The 17,372-nt window shown below is 38.6% G+C and overlaps 1 protein-coding gene across 2 annotated transcripts in view; it reads right to left on the bottom strand.

The window, feature by feature from the left end:
* The window catches only part of aopep (aminopeptidase O (putative)), an 88,271-nt gene that overhangs the window by 70,643 nt on the left and 256 nt on the right, over positions 1 to 17,372 (bottom strand). Inside the window, exons 2-6 of one of the 2 annotated variants that reach the window (XM_079637234.1) lie at positions 13,524 to 13,575; positions 12,683 to 13,447; positions 10,857 to 11,023; positions 10,602 to 10,746; positions 8,946 to 9,212 (exon numbers count right to left, since the gene is read on the bottom strand). In XM_079637234.1, the coding sequence (XP_079493360.1) occupies positions 8,946 to 9,212; positions 10,602 to 10,746; positions 10,857 to 11,023; positions 12,683 to 13,413 (1,310 nt within the window). In that variant the 5' untranslated portion in view covers positions 13,414 to 13,447; positions 13,524 to 13,575. Of the gene's footprint in view, positions 1 to 8,945; positions 9,213 to 10,601; positions 10,747 to 10,856; positions 11,024 to 12,682; positions 13,576 to 17,372 lie in introns of both variants that reach the window. The other variant, XM_079637233.1, reaches the window with a different exon arrangement.

Here is a 17,372-nt window from a genome sequence, read left to right as displayed (position 1 = left end):
GGCAATGAGCAACTCCCAATGAGAAGTGTATGAGCTAGTGCCATTTCAGACATTCAAAGCCATATTTATCTTCAACCCCCCGTCTCCTCAAAGTGGCTCCATAATGTGCTGCCTGCACTTATTCTTTCTCTTTGTCTCTTATTTAATTTCCCACTCTCCTCAGTCTGATTGCATGAGCTTATTATAGATGGAAAACCCTGGAAGAACCTCGCAGAACAAACCTGATCTACCACAGTCCCTTTTCTTCCTGGCTTTCAGGCTTTAATGGGTGGTATTCCTGTCTAGACTGTAGATTAAGTTGTGGAGCAGCAAAATGAGGTGTGATTCTCTCTGTAGGCCCTGTGGGGCTCCTTTTGCATGCCAGACCTTTTTAGGACAGATCACATGTGTCAAACATGTAAATCCTGGGAATAAATACCCACACACAGAGGCCGCTGCAGTGCAGAGACTATCGGGATTTGTGGCGTACGCTCCATGAAGCAAGCGAAGCCTGCTGCAGATCACAACAACAATGCAATCCATATGTAGACGTTCTACCTACCATACGAGTGGGAAATCTGGAAAATAGACCCACGCTCGCATCGCTGCCGATGTTTATCGCGAGTGCCTCATGGCACCATTTTAACTTGATTGCTCCACATTAACGTTACAGAGGATCGCTGAAGAGCTTTCGTAAACCGAGCCGGAGGCGCTCATCAGCGCCAGAAAAACCATCCGGACTGAGAAGCAGCAGCAGATGTTTATGCAAAGCTTACAGTGTGCAAGGCCCCATTATGTGAGCTTCCTTCCAACGTTCAAAGCTATCTTATGAGTGAAGTCATTGGTTGAGAATGCAGAATTCTGGCACGCGTGGAATGCGGGACACTGAAAAAAGACAAAATGAAATCAAACTTGACCCCGTTTACTTTCTTAATACAATATATTTGTCTTTGTAATCTTTCATAAAACTATAACAACACTGAAACAACTTTCAACTGATATCATAGATCCCTCTTATTTTTCAGTCTCCTCTGATCCACCCACTCTATAGTTTGTTCTCATTTAAAATCTTGCTTCACCCAAAAATGTAAGAATAATGCATATACACAGCCCCCCACACACACACACACACACACACACACACACACACACACACACACACACACACACACACACACACACACACACACACACACACACACACACACACACACACACACACACACACACACACACACACACACACACACACACACTCTCAACTCTCAACATCAACTACAACAACAACAATCAATTCCTGAAAACCTTTTAAAAGTTAATAAGAGTGATTTTTTGCAGTAAAAAAACAAAAAAAACAACACAATCCTTCAGTAGAAGTGCTAACAGTAATCCCTCTTTTTGTTAGGAATTTATTTAGACTCCTCCACAAAAAAACATGATGTGAAAAAGCTAAACAAATCTTCAATGAATGGTATATTCACACAAAGAGCAAAGCAATCGGGTTGAACATTCACACCAAAGCAAAGCAAATTCACACCCGTACAACAGATGGATCAACATGAACGCCCATTTCAACTGCTCTGCCATTCGGCTATCAGAAGCACAGTATAGCTACATGATCAACACAAAATAAGTAGTTTTTGACTTAATCACCAAAGGTCAACATCAAAAATACTTGTACAAAGTAAGATTAAATACATAAAGTGTAGGCTATTTGTTTTATTTAATGTAATATTTCATTGTACACATTTGAGAACACACTCAAATATATTTGTATTATTTATTTCAGTGACAACAGTCTACATAAAATGAAGTTTATATTGTGACTTTAGCTGGTTAACCACAGTGTCAATTTCTTGTTCTTTTTTTAATTTGCTTTTGCAAATCTCTCTCCAGCTTTTATCCCGACTCCACTGGTAGGATGATTAGCTTGAATCTAGCAATAACACCCTCTCCTAGTGTGCAACAGACTTCTAAAGATTCTTTGTGCTTGGATTTGTTATATTTGTGTCTGGTCGGAGGTCTGGGGGAAGAAAGGCAGCTTTCTTGGCTCGGAGAATCAGATTAAACGCAATGGCAGGCGCTATTACAGTGTCATCAAGTGATTCACTATACACATAGCAGGGACATCTGCCCAGTCTTTGAATGGCCTCATCCATTCTGGATTTTCGTGTGGTAGATGCTCCTCCAGGGATGCTGGGTAATGGCTCCCCACCTCACACTTTGCTCTAGTTTACCAGCCTCTACTGCCACTCCTACTGCCTTAAATCAGCCCCAGGGCCAAATAAACTCGCCATACAGATTTGATTAATTTAGACACACGCTCTGTCCCACACAGCAATATCCATTTGTTTTCTTATATAGCTCTCTATTTACAGTGGAGAATATGAGTCTGGTCTGAAACTGGAGCGAGAGGCTCCATCCACACCAACGAAGACAGTTTTTTGGAATCAACCTGTCAATGAAGACGTGGTGGGAAAAAAAAGGGGGTATGACTCAGGCTGTGACTCAAGTATGAGACGGATAAAGCAAGGAAGCCAGGGCCGCTGATAACAACGCAGGAATGTAGTACTAATAACAACCTGCTTTCTAAATCGGATGCTGCTTATTTACATTTAAAGAAAGAAGAGTGGATTTACGGCACACGTGGATGTAGGCGGGGAGATCAGGAAGGTGAAAAAGCACAGAATGATTTCAAAACAGCCTAATAAAGTCAAAAATCTAGAAATATGTCTGCCTTTTAAACACGCTTCCCTGTCCACCAGGTGCAGGCATGCTCTGAATTCTTTTGCTCGTGGTGGCTTTTTTGCACACACAGCCAAAGGAGGGACAGAAAACCCTCTCTGTGGACTCTCGGCAGAGAAAAACATCTCATCCCTGACAATTTGATTAACAGCCATCTTTCGTGCCAAAGTCCCCCTGGTCTGAAAGATGCTCTCTGTCACACACTTCTTAGGTTACTCAGCAATCAGAGAGGAGTGAAACAAGAAAGTAAAGCGAGAGAGAGAGAGAGCGCGCGCGCGAGAGAGAGAGAGAGAGAGAGAGAGAGAGAGAGAGAGAGAGAGAGAGAGAGAGAGAGAGAGAGAGAGAGAGAGAGAGAGAGAGAGAGAGAGAGAGAGAGAGAGAGAGAGAGAGAGAGAGAGAGAGAGAGAGAGAGAGAAAGAAAGAGCGAGAGAATGGGCTATTTAAGTGGTGTTATCTCAGCCTTCTGAGCTCCTTGGCTATTCCAGCACATTCCAAAAGCTTCACATCCGTCGTCCACATTACGCTCCGCACCCATGGGACTCCACTTTCCTTCCCCCATATGGTCATTTTAAGGCTATAGGAAGGACATGTCAGCAAAGAAATGAGTTTGGTACTAGATAGATATTACAATGAGTTAAGTGCTACCTGTAACCACTAAAACACCTACAATACCCTCAAAACTGAGCCAGAGTCTCCAATTACAAACCAAAGTAATGCTGAAAAGTGGCACTACTTCGTTGTTTGGGACATTCATGTGTGGCCCAATCAGAATATCTAATCAGACCTTCCCACTCGGTAGAAAAAACATATAATATTTGACCAATTTTGTCAACCAAAGGCAGAGGCAGCCTGATTATAATAAGAGCATTTCATGCAGCCACAAACTCGCCGATATTAAAATGTGAGCCAACATTTAAATAATGTTTTTGCTTTTTCATTACCCCATGTCCACATAATGCCTGTGTTATTCAGAACTTCAAAATCCAATCATTTATTTCATGGTGTTGTAATCTAACATACTCTGGTGAGTCAGAACGTATGAAGGATGATTAATTCGCCCTTAAACATTTCGAATCCCAAATTTGCCGCATGTGGGTGGTGCATGTTTCTAAAACTGGTAAAAATTGTATATTGTTAATCTTTGGAGAGTTTACATAATCATAACTCCGCTGAATACCAAAATCACTTCAAAGTCCTAAATCACGTTGTCCTACCCTGTGTAATATATGTGCTGAAAAGCGTGCGAGCGCAGCTCTTGAACAGCAAACACAGCACCTCTGGGAAACAAACTTCTTCTTTATTCCTTCTATGCAATTGCTGACTACCTGTTCAGGTGGTGAAATATGAATCTGTAGGTTGCCCCCAGGCTGAAGGTCTCTACCTCTCTGGGCAGAACATACCACCTGCTCTTTCCTCCAACACATAGTCAACATGAAAAGCATTTTTGCCCCCAAAACTGCTCAAATCCAGATGGAGCACATAATTCACTTATATACCTGAATGACAGATGTGTGATAATTTTGACTTTTCTAGGAATACTTCAGGTTCAATACAAGCTCAAAGAACAGCATTTGTGGCATAATGTTTTTTTAGCACAACAAATACATTTTAATGTGTCCATCATTCTCTTTAAAAAAAAGAAGATAAAAATAGAGGTTAATCTGAGGCACTTACAATGTAAGAGCATGTAGCACTTTTTTTTATCACTTAAAGGTTGTGTAGGTAAGAATTTTCTAAAGAACTTTTTTTCAAATTGGCTTAAAAACTGTCTTTATATACCAATACATAATTAAAATGTAAGTACTTTGAAAAAGAGAGTATAAAAATTGAGTGACTATAGTGTATTTAATCTTCAAAAAACACTGCTCATTAATTCCATTCGGGACGAAACAAGTGATTGGCTTGTGCGACTGTCACTCTCCGTCGCCATGACTACCGCGGCTATTATTGGCTCTGCCCACGTGCGCGCACCCGTTTTTAGGTGGGAGTGAATGGAATTAATGAGCTGTGTTTATTGAAGATTAAATACACTAGAATCACTCAGTTTTTTATACTCTCTATTTCAGAGTACTTGCATTTTAATTATGTATTGGTATATAAAGACAGTTTAAACAAATTTGAATAAAAGTTTTTTTAGACAATTCTGGCCTACCTTTAAAGCTGCACTGTGTAATTTTTTAAGTTGTTTCTTAGCAAAAAACACTTTGTTCTTTCAAAATTATATGTGCTCATTAATGTATAATTACTTCTACCAACTAATCAAGTATTCTCGTAAGCGTAGAATCTGCCATTTAGAATACATACGGGTGAGCTGCTCGAATGGCGGAAGCCATGTTGCGCCTCCATCTTGAAAATACATTAGCCAAAGAGGGACATACCTTGAAATTCAAGCTACGCCTTTCGCGTTTTTACACTCAGTGGCACCGTGACGAATGTGAGGGGGAGATTACTCGCGACTGCCGGCAGATTTGAAATAATACGGCCACCGTAGGAGTTAAAACGCCCTCGGAATGGGAGGGGCTAGAAAGTAATATTCAGTTGGTATTCATATACAATTTCACCACTAGATGGGAGTAATTTCTTCACAGTGTAGCTTTAAAAGAAGAAATGTATACTGTAGCTAATATTAGTTAAAGGACTTCTATTCTTCTGTTAAAGGGGCTGTGTGGAGTTTTCAGATGCATCTAGCGATGATGTTTCAGATTTACAAGCAAGTGCTGGTGGGCGTGCTTTTTTGTTTGTTTTTTATTATTATGTGGAGTTTGTGTTGGAGTCTGTGTTGTGCTGGTCGTTTCTTAGCATTAGCAGACTCCATGTCATAAAGTTGCAGTGTCGTCGCTGTTGAGTGATATACTGTCTATGGTTGAGTGCAAAGTCAGTAGATGAGGCGAGAGGCTCGGGAGCGCGCATGCAGATCTCAGTCACGTCACTGGATTTCGCAGCAAATCCGACCCGGAGACTTCACATAGAAATAGGAATACTTGCTTTCAGAGGTAATACCAAAACCCGCCAAGTGGATAATTTTATTGTGAGATTACAACCCCTTCACACACAGGCAATAATTTTTTTTTATTAATTTTAGTAGAAAAACTCCACATAGCACCTTTAAAGCTTGTAATTTATTTGAGACGTAAAGCCGTTGAAATCATAATTTCTAGTTGTTTTAGGTTTGTAGGATTTACATCATGGCAACAAAATTATAAAATTGGATATAACTTTACACAGAAAAGGTAAACCATTTTTTCCCCACACTAAATTCATGTTAACACATATTATTATTGTCTTGTGGCTATCCTAAGACAGTGAGTCTTTTTAATGTTTATGGATTGATGAGTGCCTCAAAAAAAGTTGAAAAGCAGGCTGAATTTAATTTGTGGTATTCAACTTTGTAACAGCCATCTGCCCTGTAAATTGAGCTTAAGTTGTATTGAACCCGGAATATTCCTTTAAGCTGTGAAGAGCTTGTGAGATTTTTAAGGCATGATTCTGCATATCCCTCCCCACACATGCACGCACACACACACACACACACTCTCCTCGGCTGCCAGTCCACCCTGCCTCAGAGTTCAGACAGATCTAACAGGCTATATAAGGTCAAATGCTAGTCTCAGCAGCAGAGTAATTGCCAAGTAATTGACCGAGATGAGCTATTTATACAGTGTAAAAGTACACAAAATGCACTTCAAGTGGGTTGGCAATTACTCATGAGAACGTCTGGATGCATAATATTGAGCAGGAACATACCAGAATTCCTTTAACCTGTCTCTCTACAAATTATTTATGTGGACATATCTGAATCCCTCCCAAAAGCACTACTGGAGGTGGTGGTGTGCTTGTCTTAACATACAGCAACAATCCAATGATGACTTAATTGGCAGCTGTAACAATACAGCTTTGGATTCTACATAAAAGACATCAATAAATAAAGCTATTACCCACCTACTGTCACTAAACACCTTACATCATTGACATAGCGTGGGAAAACACAATGAAATAAGATTTCTCTAAGCTGCAGAAGCCCTCAGTCTCGGAGAAAAGCAGCCGATGCCCATATTTGCACATCTGGCATATGAAGTATTCCAACTATGTCCTGCTGTGGCGTAAAAGAGGTGTTAAGGGACAGAAAGTGAGCGCCTTCAAAGTTGAGGAAAGTGCTGTGCCCTTCCTCTGAAGATCTGAAGATACGAGCATCTTGCGTTTACGAACTTTACGTCATCACCTCGTAGCCGCCACAGCCCAGAAACTTCCCTACGTGATCGGTCAGCGATACACAGGATGGAAGTGTGATGATGTTCCTCGCAGTAATATTTCCTCAAGCTTCAAAAAGCCTGTCATCAGATTCTAGGACTTCACGAATCAGACTCAGAGGAATCTAGCCAAGAATAACGTCCCGGTGGGATTGCTGTTTTTTTCTGCACTGGGACAGCAGTCATTCGGGTATTTGGGAGGAAGCGCAGCACACACTATCAGGCCTGGCCTTTCTTGACTTCTTAATCTTTACTTCCTTCCCTCCAGAGAACCACCAGCAGCACCACTTGTATGTCCAAAGCCCCAGCTGCAAATGAACAAGCTTGATATAAAAGCAGATATTGGCTTGGCCCCAAGGATTTGGGCCCACATACTTCCCAATTTTCAGATTAAACAGCTCCTGTCTCTGAAGTGGTTCCAGGAGCGAATGGCTTTTGTTGCTGGAAATAATCAACACATCCTCTCCCACATCCTGGGGGATCGGCATCTCAAAGTGCCCCTATCCTGGCCCCAAATGTACTTTGTTGATCACTCTTTTTCGCTCTGATTTGAGCTTCAAGAATGGCCTGGAGGACTGTACCATTCCCTAGAGAAGGGGCGGCCGACTGTCTCCTGCTGTGATCCGTACAGAGCAAAGGACAGAGAGTACAAGTATCCGTTTCTCTCGCACACATACATATTTCTGTCATCCACTGGCAGTTTTTGCAAGGAGGCTAATAAAACCAGGCTGTAATAAACGGTGAGTTAACTAAATTCTCTCCAGACCAAAAAAACCCTGCAGTCCTGAGTCCTGTGCTTCACATTAGCTCAAGCAGAAAAGGAGTAACTAATTCAGGAAAAGAAAAACACAGGATTGACCGCTGTTAAGATGCATGCCCAGTGCTAATTAGAATGTGACATTTTTTCTCTGTGAATGGCTGGAACCAGCCTGGGGCACTGGGTAATGACCTCATATCCTGTGGAATACTTATTCCTGGACAAGGAGATGGTGGGAAATACGGGAAGACCTGTGGTCACCTTTCTTACTAGTGTTTGCTTATATCCAAAGCGATTGGTTCACTGGAAACTGTCCAATGCCTGAAATTCCACATCAAATTCTAGTTAAGGAATGATTTTAAGAAAACAGAGCTTGGTATACTGTAAACATAAACAAAAACATAGTGCACGCATACTATTCATTGAGCATTTCCTGAACAGTGACCTTCCTGAGCAGTGTAAGGAAAATGAGTTTCACTGCAGCCATTTAAACAGATCCAACAGGTTCTCACCACCTAAAGCCACCCAAACTACTAAACAAACAGCATGGTTAGCCAAAAAGAGCATTTAAATCGGTCAATTCATAAAAACTGTGGCATGCTGGGGGCAATGGCCAAAATGAATCAGTGGGAACAGCTGCCAAGCAATGGCTTGATATGTATGTTTCACTTCTAAAAACCTCTGCTTTGCAGACTAAATAAGACAGGTCAGTGTTTTAGTTTACCACTGTTGATGAGATACTACTGATACATATACGTATGCAGTGTTAACTAACATGAGACTGAGAGGGAGTGTGTGTGCAAAAAGTTTTTCTGTAAGTTTTCACTGAAAAATAACTGCAATTTTGTGATGAAAATAATACAATGCACCAAAAATCTTCTGAAGACTTGGAATAAAATGCATGAATTTTATGGACCACATTTATGATATTATATGATTTATAGTGCATTTTGTCCTTTTTAAAGTTTTGAACATTTATTCATTGCAATCGCGCAGAAAAAAGGAGAAGAATAAAAACCTTTCTTCTTTTGCATTCCAAGGATGAAAGTAAGTGATATGGGATTTGTAAATCATGACATTCCTTTAAGTAGCCAATCAGGGGATAAAACGGATCAGTTAAGTTCTACCTCTACACATTATTTATGATTGCTGCACACTACAGATCAAACAAAATATGATTATTCCAGAATCATATTTGAGATAAATGCACCATTTACCTGGCCATGCCCAGACTGGAGAACCCTGAGGGAACAATGAGCACATCTAGACGTGAGAATGGATGGACACCAAGAAGAGAGTGAGCTGCGGTCATACAGAGAGGCAGAAGGGGTAGAACCATGTCCTTTGCCTTTTGCAGGTGGCAGGGTGGGGCAAATACCCGGTGAGGAATAACAGTCTGTGTCCTAGCAGCACTAAGCATGAAGCGACAGGGATAATCCATGTGGGAGCAAACATATTGCTGATCAGTGCTGTCCAAAGAAAGACTGGAAAACAGAGAAATATGCCAAATAATATTAACGCAGAATACACTATAAACTGTATTTAAAAAAAGTATAGAGTATTAGTTGTAGGCTTTGATTCAGCATGGTAAACAAGAATCACTGTGTACTGTATATATGCAAAGAACCCAAGTCCAATCACAATTCAGTATGCAGATAGATGAGAAGGAAGACCATTACTCCATTAGCAATGTAATATATTATATGCAACATAATATATGCAAATATTGTGACGTTTAATCAATTTCATCACTACATAAATGTATTTGTTTTTTCATTGTTTTTACTTTGGAAAGCATTTAGAAACCTTTCTAAACAGAAAACCGGATTGTACGATAGAGATGTAGCCTACATTATTGGAATGTAAAAAACAAAATAACATTTTGTAACATAATATTTATGTTATAAGGAATATACATAACATAGAAGTGGACTCTTTGCAAACCAAATGTATCACATTAAAAAAAAATACTTACAATTATACACCTTTGGAACAAAACAAAAAAAGCAGTGGAGACTGAGTCTACCGTCAGTTACACACTGAAACTGAACTGAAAAATCTTCTCGACAAACCGTCAAAATAAAAGTTCGGATTAACTTCAATAAATTATGACTGAAATATATCACTACTGTATACTAAAATGTACTTCTCAAAGTAATCATAATAATATTAATATTTCTAAGGAATATCATACAGCCAAGATATTTTTTCATCCATGTTTTAAATTTATACACTGCTACAACAATGTTGTACAGTCTTATTTGAAAAAAAAAAAAAAAAATGCAATGCTTTGTTGTAAATTAATTGTTGTATTTTAATTTGATTACATTTTAAAAACTTGATTAAATTGTTAAAGTTTATATAAATTTGTATTTAATAATAAAACTGAATTTCTCATGCAATATCGGTCTGTTTATTCTTAAGCTTGTGCTTGTCTGAAGCTTTAAGGTTTTAGCAGGATGGAATCTGTCAATGTTTTTATCGTTCATTGGCTGGTTAAAAACATTCTGAAAGTGATTCCAACTATATAATTTCTCTGTGCCATTATCGTTATAGCTGCGGTGTGGAGTCTGCCATATTCTTTAATATTGAGAACGATATTTAGAACTATATGTTTATCGTTATCGTCCTTGGTGTGAACGGGCCTTTATGGGTTTTAGATTTTTGTGTGAACACACTTTAATGTTGTTAATAATGTGGTAATACCTCTTGTTCTTGTGGCATTGAATAAAAATGTATCAATGTCATTGAGAGATTATCAAATCTTAAAAACTGTCAAATTTGCCAAAATAATACCTAGATCTCCAAAAAAGTCTGAACAGTCAATATTTGTTTCTAGACTTACACTTAGTCACATCACATGAACAACATACCTGGGTACTTTGACACAAGTTTCATCTGTCTTTTCCACCTCAGAGTTGGGAACGTTTACTCCAGCCTCTAGCCATTGCCCGACTGCTATGGTAAAGGTAGAGGCTGGCATTGGCATCGTAACATAATAATCCCACTGCAGAAAACCTGAACGGAGTAGAGAAAAGACTTCTGAATTTTCCATTATAAAATTATTGCACTAAATTACACCTCCGTGATTATGATTATGAACTGCTGAGTTAGGGTTTCAACTGTACCCGTCTCCGCAGGCTTAGGACAGGCTTGATTTTCCCCACTCATAAGAACAGTGTAATCGCACGGAGCTCTCACACATGCTTGCCACGTTGACATGGCAACAGGTGGCTCCTGGCACGGGAAGAGGGCTCTGTTGTTGATGGGCGAGCCCATGGTATATACACAGCATCTAAACGATAAGGATGGGTAAAAATATAGTATTTTACTCTATGCCAGTGTTTCTTGCCATGCTTTTCAGAGATCTTGCTAAATCTAAGCCTCGCAGCAGTGAGATGTGAGAATCTGAGAAGATAAAAAAAGGTTGTTACAACAAATAATACAAAGAAAACATTTTTGCAGGTTGCTGACAGCTTGAACCGTGTGGTCTGGTTCACGAACAAGACCCTCTTTTAAACGGTTCTTTTTAGTGAATCAAAAACATACAGCACAAACAGTAGGCTATAGTCCGATTCACGAACAAATGACGCTAATCCTTTTAATGAATCATTTAACAGATTCACGAACTTTGGAGTTTTTTGTTTGACTCAATCTGACGAATCCTTCACTGAATTAACTCACTTGAAATGTCACAGCAGTTACTGAATAAACATGGCTATCATTGCTTTTATTGATGGAATTGTATCTGTAATTTAAAAAATATTAATATTTCTGTAATGTACCAGGAGGGTTCCCTTTACACTGTTTAAAAGAGGGGTTTTGTGCCATAAAAGAGTCATTTTGGTTCCCCAAGGAACAGTTATTATTTGTTTTTTTGTTGTTGATAATTTTGTCTGTGTTAATGCCAACTGCATAAATTTGGCACAAATGTGCATTTTTATTGGAATTTTACTATTTCACCCCCATTTCCTTAAATAAATATATTTTACATAAAATAGTTACACTCTGGACCTTAAGACCAAAAAAGTCCCAATTGAAACCCATTAAGACTGCAATTTTTAATCCCAGTTAATTTTTTAATGGCCATTTAACTATACAACTATTTTCATTCTGTTGGCAAGGCTTTAAAATATATATTTTTTACTAGCTTTGTTCCTGTTTTCTTGTGGATATTATAGAGCCAATTTGATAAATGATGCAGCTATAATTGTGTGGGTGTGCAGGTATGAATGTCAGAGTGTGGTTTGTATGCATGTAAGAAAAACAATTGTGTGCCTGTAATATTTGAGAGAGAAATCTGTCGTAGTGCAAATCACAAATCCAACCACTGTGTGTAACAGTGAAGCTTTGCTGGCATCTAACGGGGAAAATGTGGTACTGCGCCCAAACAAAATTGTATTTAAAGCAATTTCTTTTTTTAAATATCAACCTCAAATTTGGAACACAACTTGTTTAGATGGATGGCTTTGATTTTCTAACAGTTTTAGAGTTCAACATGTTTCATAAAACATATATTTTATATAAAATAATGTTCATAAATCATTTTCATAAACTTTTTATTTTTAACTTTTTCTTACTTCATCAATAATCTGCCAAGGGTCTTCTTTAAAATGAGACCAAACTTAAGTCTGTGCTCCCAAGCTTCACATTTTTATGACAGTTTTTTGACACAGATATTTTTGCCCAGATTAACTTTTTTAAATTGAGGGTTAAGTGAACTATTTTTTCTTTCTTAGCACAAAGAAGAATCCTTTTTTCACTATAAAGAATCTTTTGCGGAATGGAAAGATTTTATAGATGTTCATGGAACCATAGATACCAACTAAAAACCGTTATTTTTACGAGTGTATAATTTACAGCATTCGCTGATGCTGCAAAAAGGACATATACAAGTCTGTATGAATACCCAGGCCTAGTTGTTGGTGCATGTAAATATAAACATGGTTGGTACCTGCTATCCTGGTCTTTTGTCCACCTCACAGAACCACCCGTGGGCTTAGTTTCATACCAGATTCTGACAGCAGACGGGAAGTCATGAGGGGAGCAAACCCCTTCCTTCCTGACCTGAAGACTCCACTGGTCCATGTGGAACCGTAGAGGTTGTGCATTTAGGACGGTAGGGGAACGGCTGCACTGAAGGTATAGCTCATGCTGCGATCTCCAGCAGACTGAAGGCATAGAGACCAGCCTCTGCACCAGACTGGATGACGGCTGATCCGCGCTTGCGTACCGATGGTCTACGTCAAGTTTCTTTAAATTGGATACTGTAGTTACATCCACCTCTTCCACTTTCGACACCATCAGGTCACAACAATCCAGCACCAAGGTGAATTCTTCACTCTCATCACCCCAAAAGACATCATTTCCTCCACTCAAACGTGATGGTTCCTCAGGGGGTATCAACTCATTTGGCTCAGGTGCGATGGGAGAACTTACGTCATGTTTAGATGACACCTGAGATATGTTTTGCGCCTCTGTGTTTGATACGGATCCCGGTTCACCTTGTTTGCAGGAACCAATGGCGGGCTCTAGAAACAGAACAATGCTGCCACCAACGACCTTCCTTTGAAAGTGAACAGTGAGGTCAAGCACATAGTGTCGGACGAGCATGTGGTTGGTGTTAGCCCGCAGGGGCAGGTCATCTTTATTAGGATCCAGATCAACATCAGGTTTGCTTTCCATAACGGATGGGGACGTTCTTTAAGCAGGAACAGATCTTGAAACCAGACTGAAATATCATTAGGAATGATGTAAACAGAATGCCATTTGTAAAAAAGAATTCGGGCTCTCACAAAAATTCCACTCGTTATTCAGTCTGCATCTGGTCCTGAGGCAGTTAATAGCCTGTAATTATAAATGTTAAAGAAAATATTACTTGAATGAATCTATTTAAGGTAAATATACAATCTCACCATTAAACAGCAATACTGACACTTAAGATAGACCTCTTGAACAACCTCAGGCCATCATGCATTCTATTATTCAGTCCTATCCTAAATAATTACATGGGTAGTTGACATGACATTTCAAGCAGTGTGACATGCTATACTTTTAAAACTATTTTGAACAATATATTTTTTTATATAATTATTATAATGCATGCAGTTTTTATAACCTCATATTATCTGGAATGTTAAATTGTATTGAACGTTTAAAAAAAAGAAAAACATTTAATTGATGTTCAAAAGGTCTTGCCACAGGACTATTTAAAGGGATAGATCACCCATAAAATGTATTTATCTCGTGTCAATCCAAATCTGTTTGATTTAATTTATTTTGAGGAACATAAATTATTTTGCTAAATGTTGTTAAACAAATAATTTTGGTGAACATTTACTTCCATTGTATGGACCAAGAAAAATTATAATGACAGAATTTACTGTGATTAAAAATAAAACAAATGGTGAAGTTACAGCAAAAAAATAAACACTACACACACACATACTGTACATAACTTAGACTAAAAAACCTTGATGAAGGATGAAAAAGTTAATGTCTATGCTATTTGTGAACTATCAAAATAAAGATTTTTACTAAGAACAAAGGCAATGTTTCAGTATTTCATTGTCTTGTAACTGAGCTGAAATGTAAAGAGTAGCCTTCCCCTTTAGACTTTTGAAGTGTACACTTGTGTTCTCTTTCGGTGCAAAGAGGAAATTTAATACTGTAAGTGGTGCTTAAAGTGACAATTTACAACCAGAGGCCCATAATTAGGTATTAAATCACTCACTTATAGACACTTCCATCAAACACTGTAAATAACCCTTAAGATAAATACTACTCTCTAGGTGATGACTAGGCAATCCATTCATATTCATTCTATCAAAGCAGTTGTTCTCAATTCTGGAGTAGCCTAACTCAGGACTGCACATGTTGGATATCTTCTTTAGAGCTTTTCAGTTTGTAGCCCTAAAACCTGGAAGGTTTTTCAGTCACAGTGGGTTTTTATATTGGCCGTCATTGGGCGATTTTGATTTACGAGTAATAGCCTACATGGGACAGATTTACTAACAGCTTGCACCAGCACAAACCCTGTTTTGGCGTTAAAAAACTACTGTCACGATTTACTTGATAGTTATTTTTTTGGCTGAGCTTATTGCATATGCATTTGTAGGAGTTTCACTTTCAGACGCAGAATTTTATGGAAGAGTATTTAAAGGGGTGGAAAAAATTTCACAAGACGTAAAATAAATCTCTGATGTCCCCAGAGTGTGTATGTGAAGTTTTAGCTCAAAATACCCCACAGATATTTTTATATAGCATGTTAAAGTTGTCACTTTTTGAGGGTTTGCAAAAACGCACTGTTTTGTGCCTGGCCCTTTAAATGCAAATGAGCTGCTGCAGAGGGCGGGGTTTCAAGAGCTCGCTGCGATTACCTCACGCAGACACACTAAAATGACAGAAACTGTTCTGTCTTTAATGATAAAACGGAGTCAGACACAGATGGAGAGACTCAAGAAGAAGTGACAACATGTAGAATGCAACAGGACGTCTCTGAATGGTTAGTTAATAAATTTATGTTGATGATGTGGAGTTAACTATATTTTCAATTAGCATATTCTGTCATGGTAATCTATAAATCGCTCGTATAGGAACTGTTGTGAGATGCACACAGAGTGACTTCTATTGCATGTGAAAAGATGGATGCTAAAGTTTGAGCTGACTCACAAATGTACTCTACAACAACTCTCCCTCTTCTCAACATGGACTGCGTGTTCCCGGGGGCGGGGTTTATGTACATTTTAGGATTAATGATGTCACCAGCCGTTTGTTGTAGTCCTTTTCTTTAAAAGCAAATATCTTCCTTTGCTTTGAACTTTGAGCGTTGTAACTTTGCAGATGTTGTTTATGCTCAAACAGCAACATTACACACTAACTAAAGTTAGAAAAGTGAAATCATACTTAATCACCCCTTTAAATTAATCATGCAAGGAGGTTTGCGCTAGTCACTTTACAGGTATTTGTGCCATTATTTAACACCACCAAAAAACATGTCTTAAACCAGATGCTAATTCTCGCTGCTCTCTGTAGATTGCGTTGGTCATTATGGAAATGATCCGGATGCGTCTGTGTTCTTTCGTTTGCACATGGTCAGTAGATCAAGCGTAAAACTTCCCACTCAACGCTTTTATGAGATTGTGCTCTCACGCTAATTTGCTCTGTTTAGTAAATCTGGCCCATAGTCTGTAGTTATTAGTTAACGTTACATTTTCTTCTACACCATATATTAAAAAGGATGTGTTGTCCTTGACAAATAACAGAACCCACAGTTGTAGTCCAAATATAGCAATATCTAAGCAACTTTTTAGGTTAAAACACATTGACTTCACTCCTATTTGAAGTTGCGATGAAACGACAGTAGTTACAGACCATTCATTCCATATTGTGACATACATCTGAGTATAGTGGATTATTGAAGTAGAAAAAACGTAGAGCGAAAAATATTTTTGTGAAATAAGTACTATGTCTGAATTCATAATGATCATAAAAAAGTAGGTGAAAAGTAATTACTATGTCCTACCGAGATTCTGAATTGTGCATCTGATTGACATTTTACTATCCGATGAGGCGGCCATGGGAAAGGAGTTGTAAATGGCAGTGAAGCAACCAACGGATGCCTTAAGTCACATGACAATGAAGACATGGCACTATTTTTTAGATTTAATTCACACTGCATTCATTCATACTGTAGAACATACTTGTGTAATGCTGTGAATTTGTTGTATATATAGCTGATGACTGGATAGAAGGTTGCAGTTGATTGTAAGAAAGTGGTGCCAGAATTTAATCAGAGTAAGGGACTGTTCAGACAGAACACAATTTTGCACTATTTCCACTGCACTACTTTTCCTTTGTTTTTCAATGTAAATACGGCTCTACCTGTTGCTCGCACATGTCTGTGTGAGGTAAAAGGACACGAGCTCTTGAAGCCTCGCCCACTGTGCCGGGAGCAGCAGATCATTTGCATTTAAAGGGACACGTGACAACTTTAACATGCTATATACAAATATCTGTGGGGTATTTTGCACACAACTTAAAAAAAATAATGATGTGCACGGATAATCTACAATAGCCTAAATACTGCAATATTATTATATGAAAAAACAAACAAACAAGTATGATCAATTTTGATTTCATGGTGACTTTAGGGTATTACTGTGTGTAACCGGGGACATTTTTTTTAAGACTCTTCAAGTACTGTAAACACAGCCCTAATAACCCAATAACCACTAAACCTAATAGGAAAGTGTGGAGAGAACTCAGAGAATTGACCTACAAATTGACATCACGATTAAACGACTCTTAACACGATTTAACGCACCTTAATAAGACGTACTCATTAACCCTACTGTCTATGTCATTAACACAAGTTTCAAAACCCGTATGTGTGGACCATAGGACTAGGAGGGTGTGAATTAGTGAAGGGAAACATCCAAACTGTGCAGAGCTAACGTTAGAGGACTTTAGCAGGACCAGAAGTTCCAGAACTGAGAAGCACTGTTTTACACCATGACTTCCATACAGGTTAAAAGCACGTGAGACTCGACGGGGAAGCCTGCAGTCAAAGTGTTCAAAACTTCTCAACAAATCAGCTTTAATACACTTTAATAAAGCGCTCTCAGCTACTGAAGAGTAACGTT

The sequence above is a fragment of the Phoxinus phoxinus genome (genome assembly GCF_949152265.1).
Source record: "Phoxinus phoxinus genome assembly, chromosome: 15".
Classification (NCBI taxonomy): Eukaryota; Metazoa; Chordata; class Actinopteri; order Cypriniformes; family Leuciscidae; genus Phoxinus; species Phoxinus phoxinus.
The sequence above is the reverse complement of the archived record's forward strand: the minus strand, read 5'-3'. Positions and strand labels throughout refer to the sequence as shown.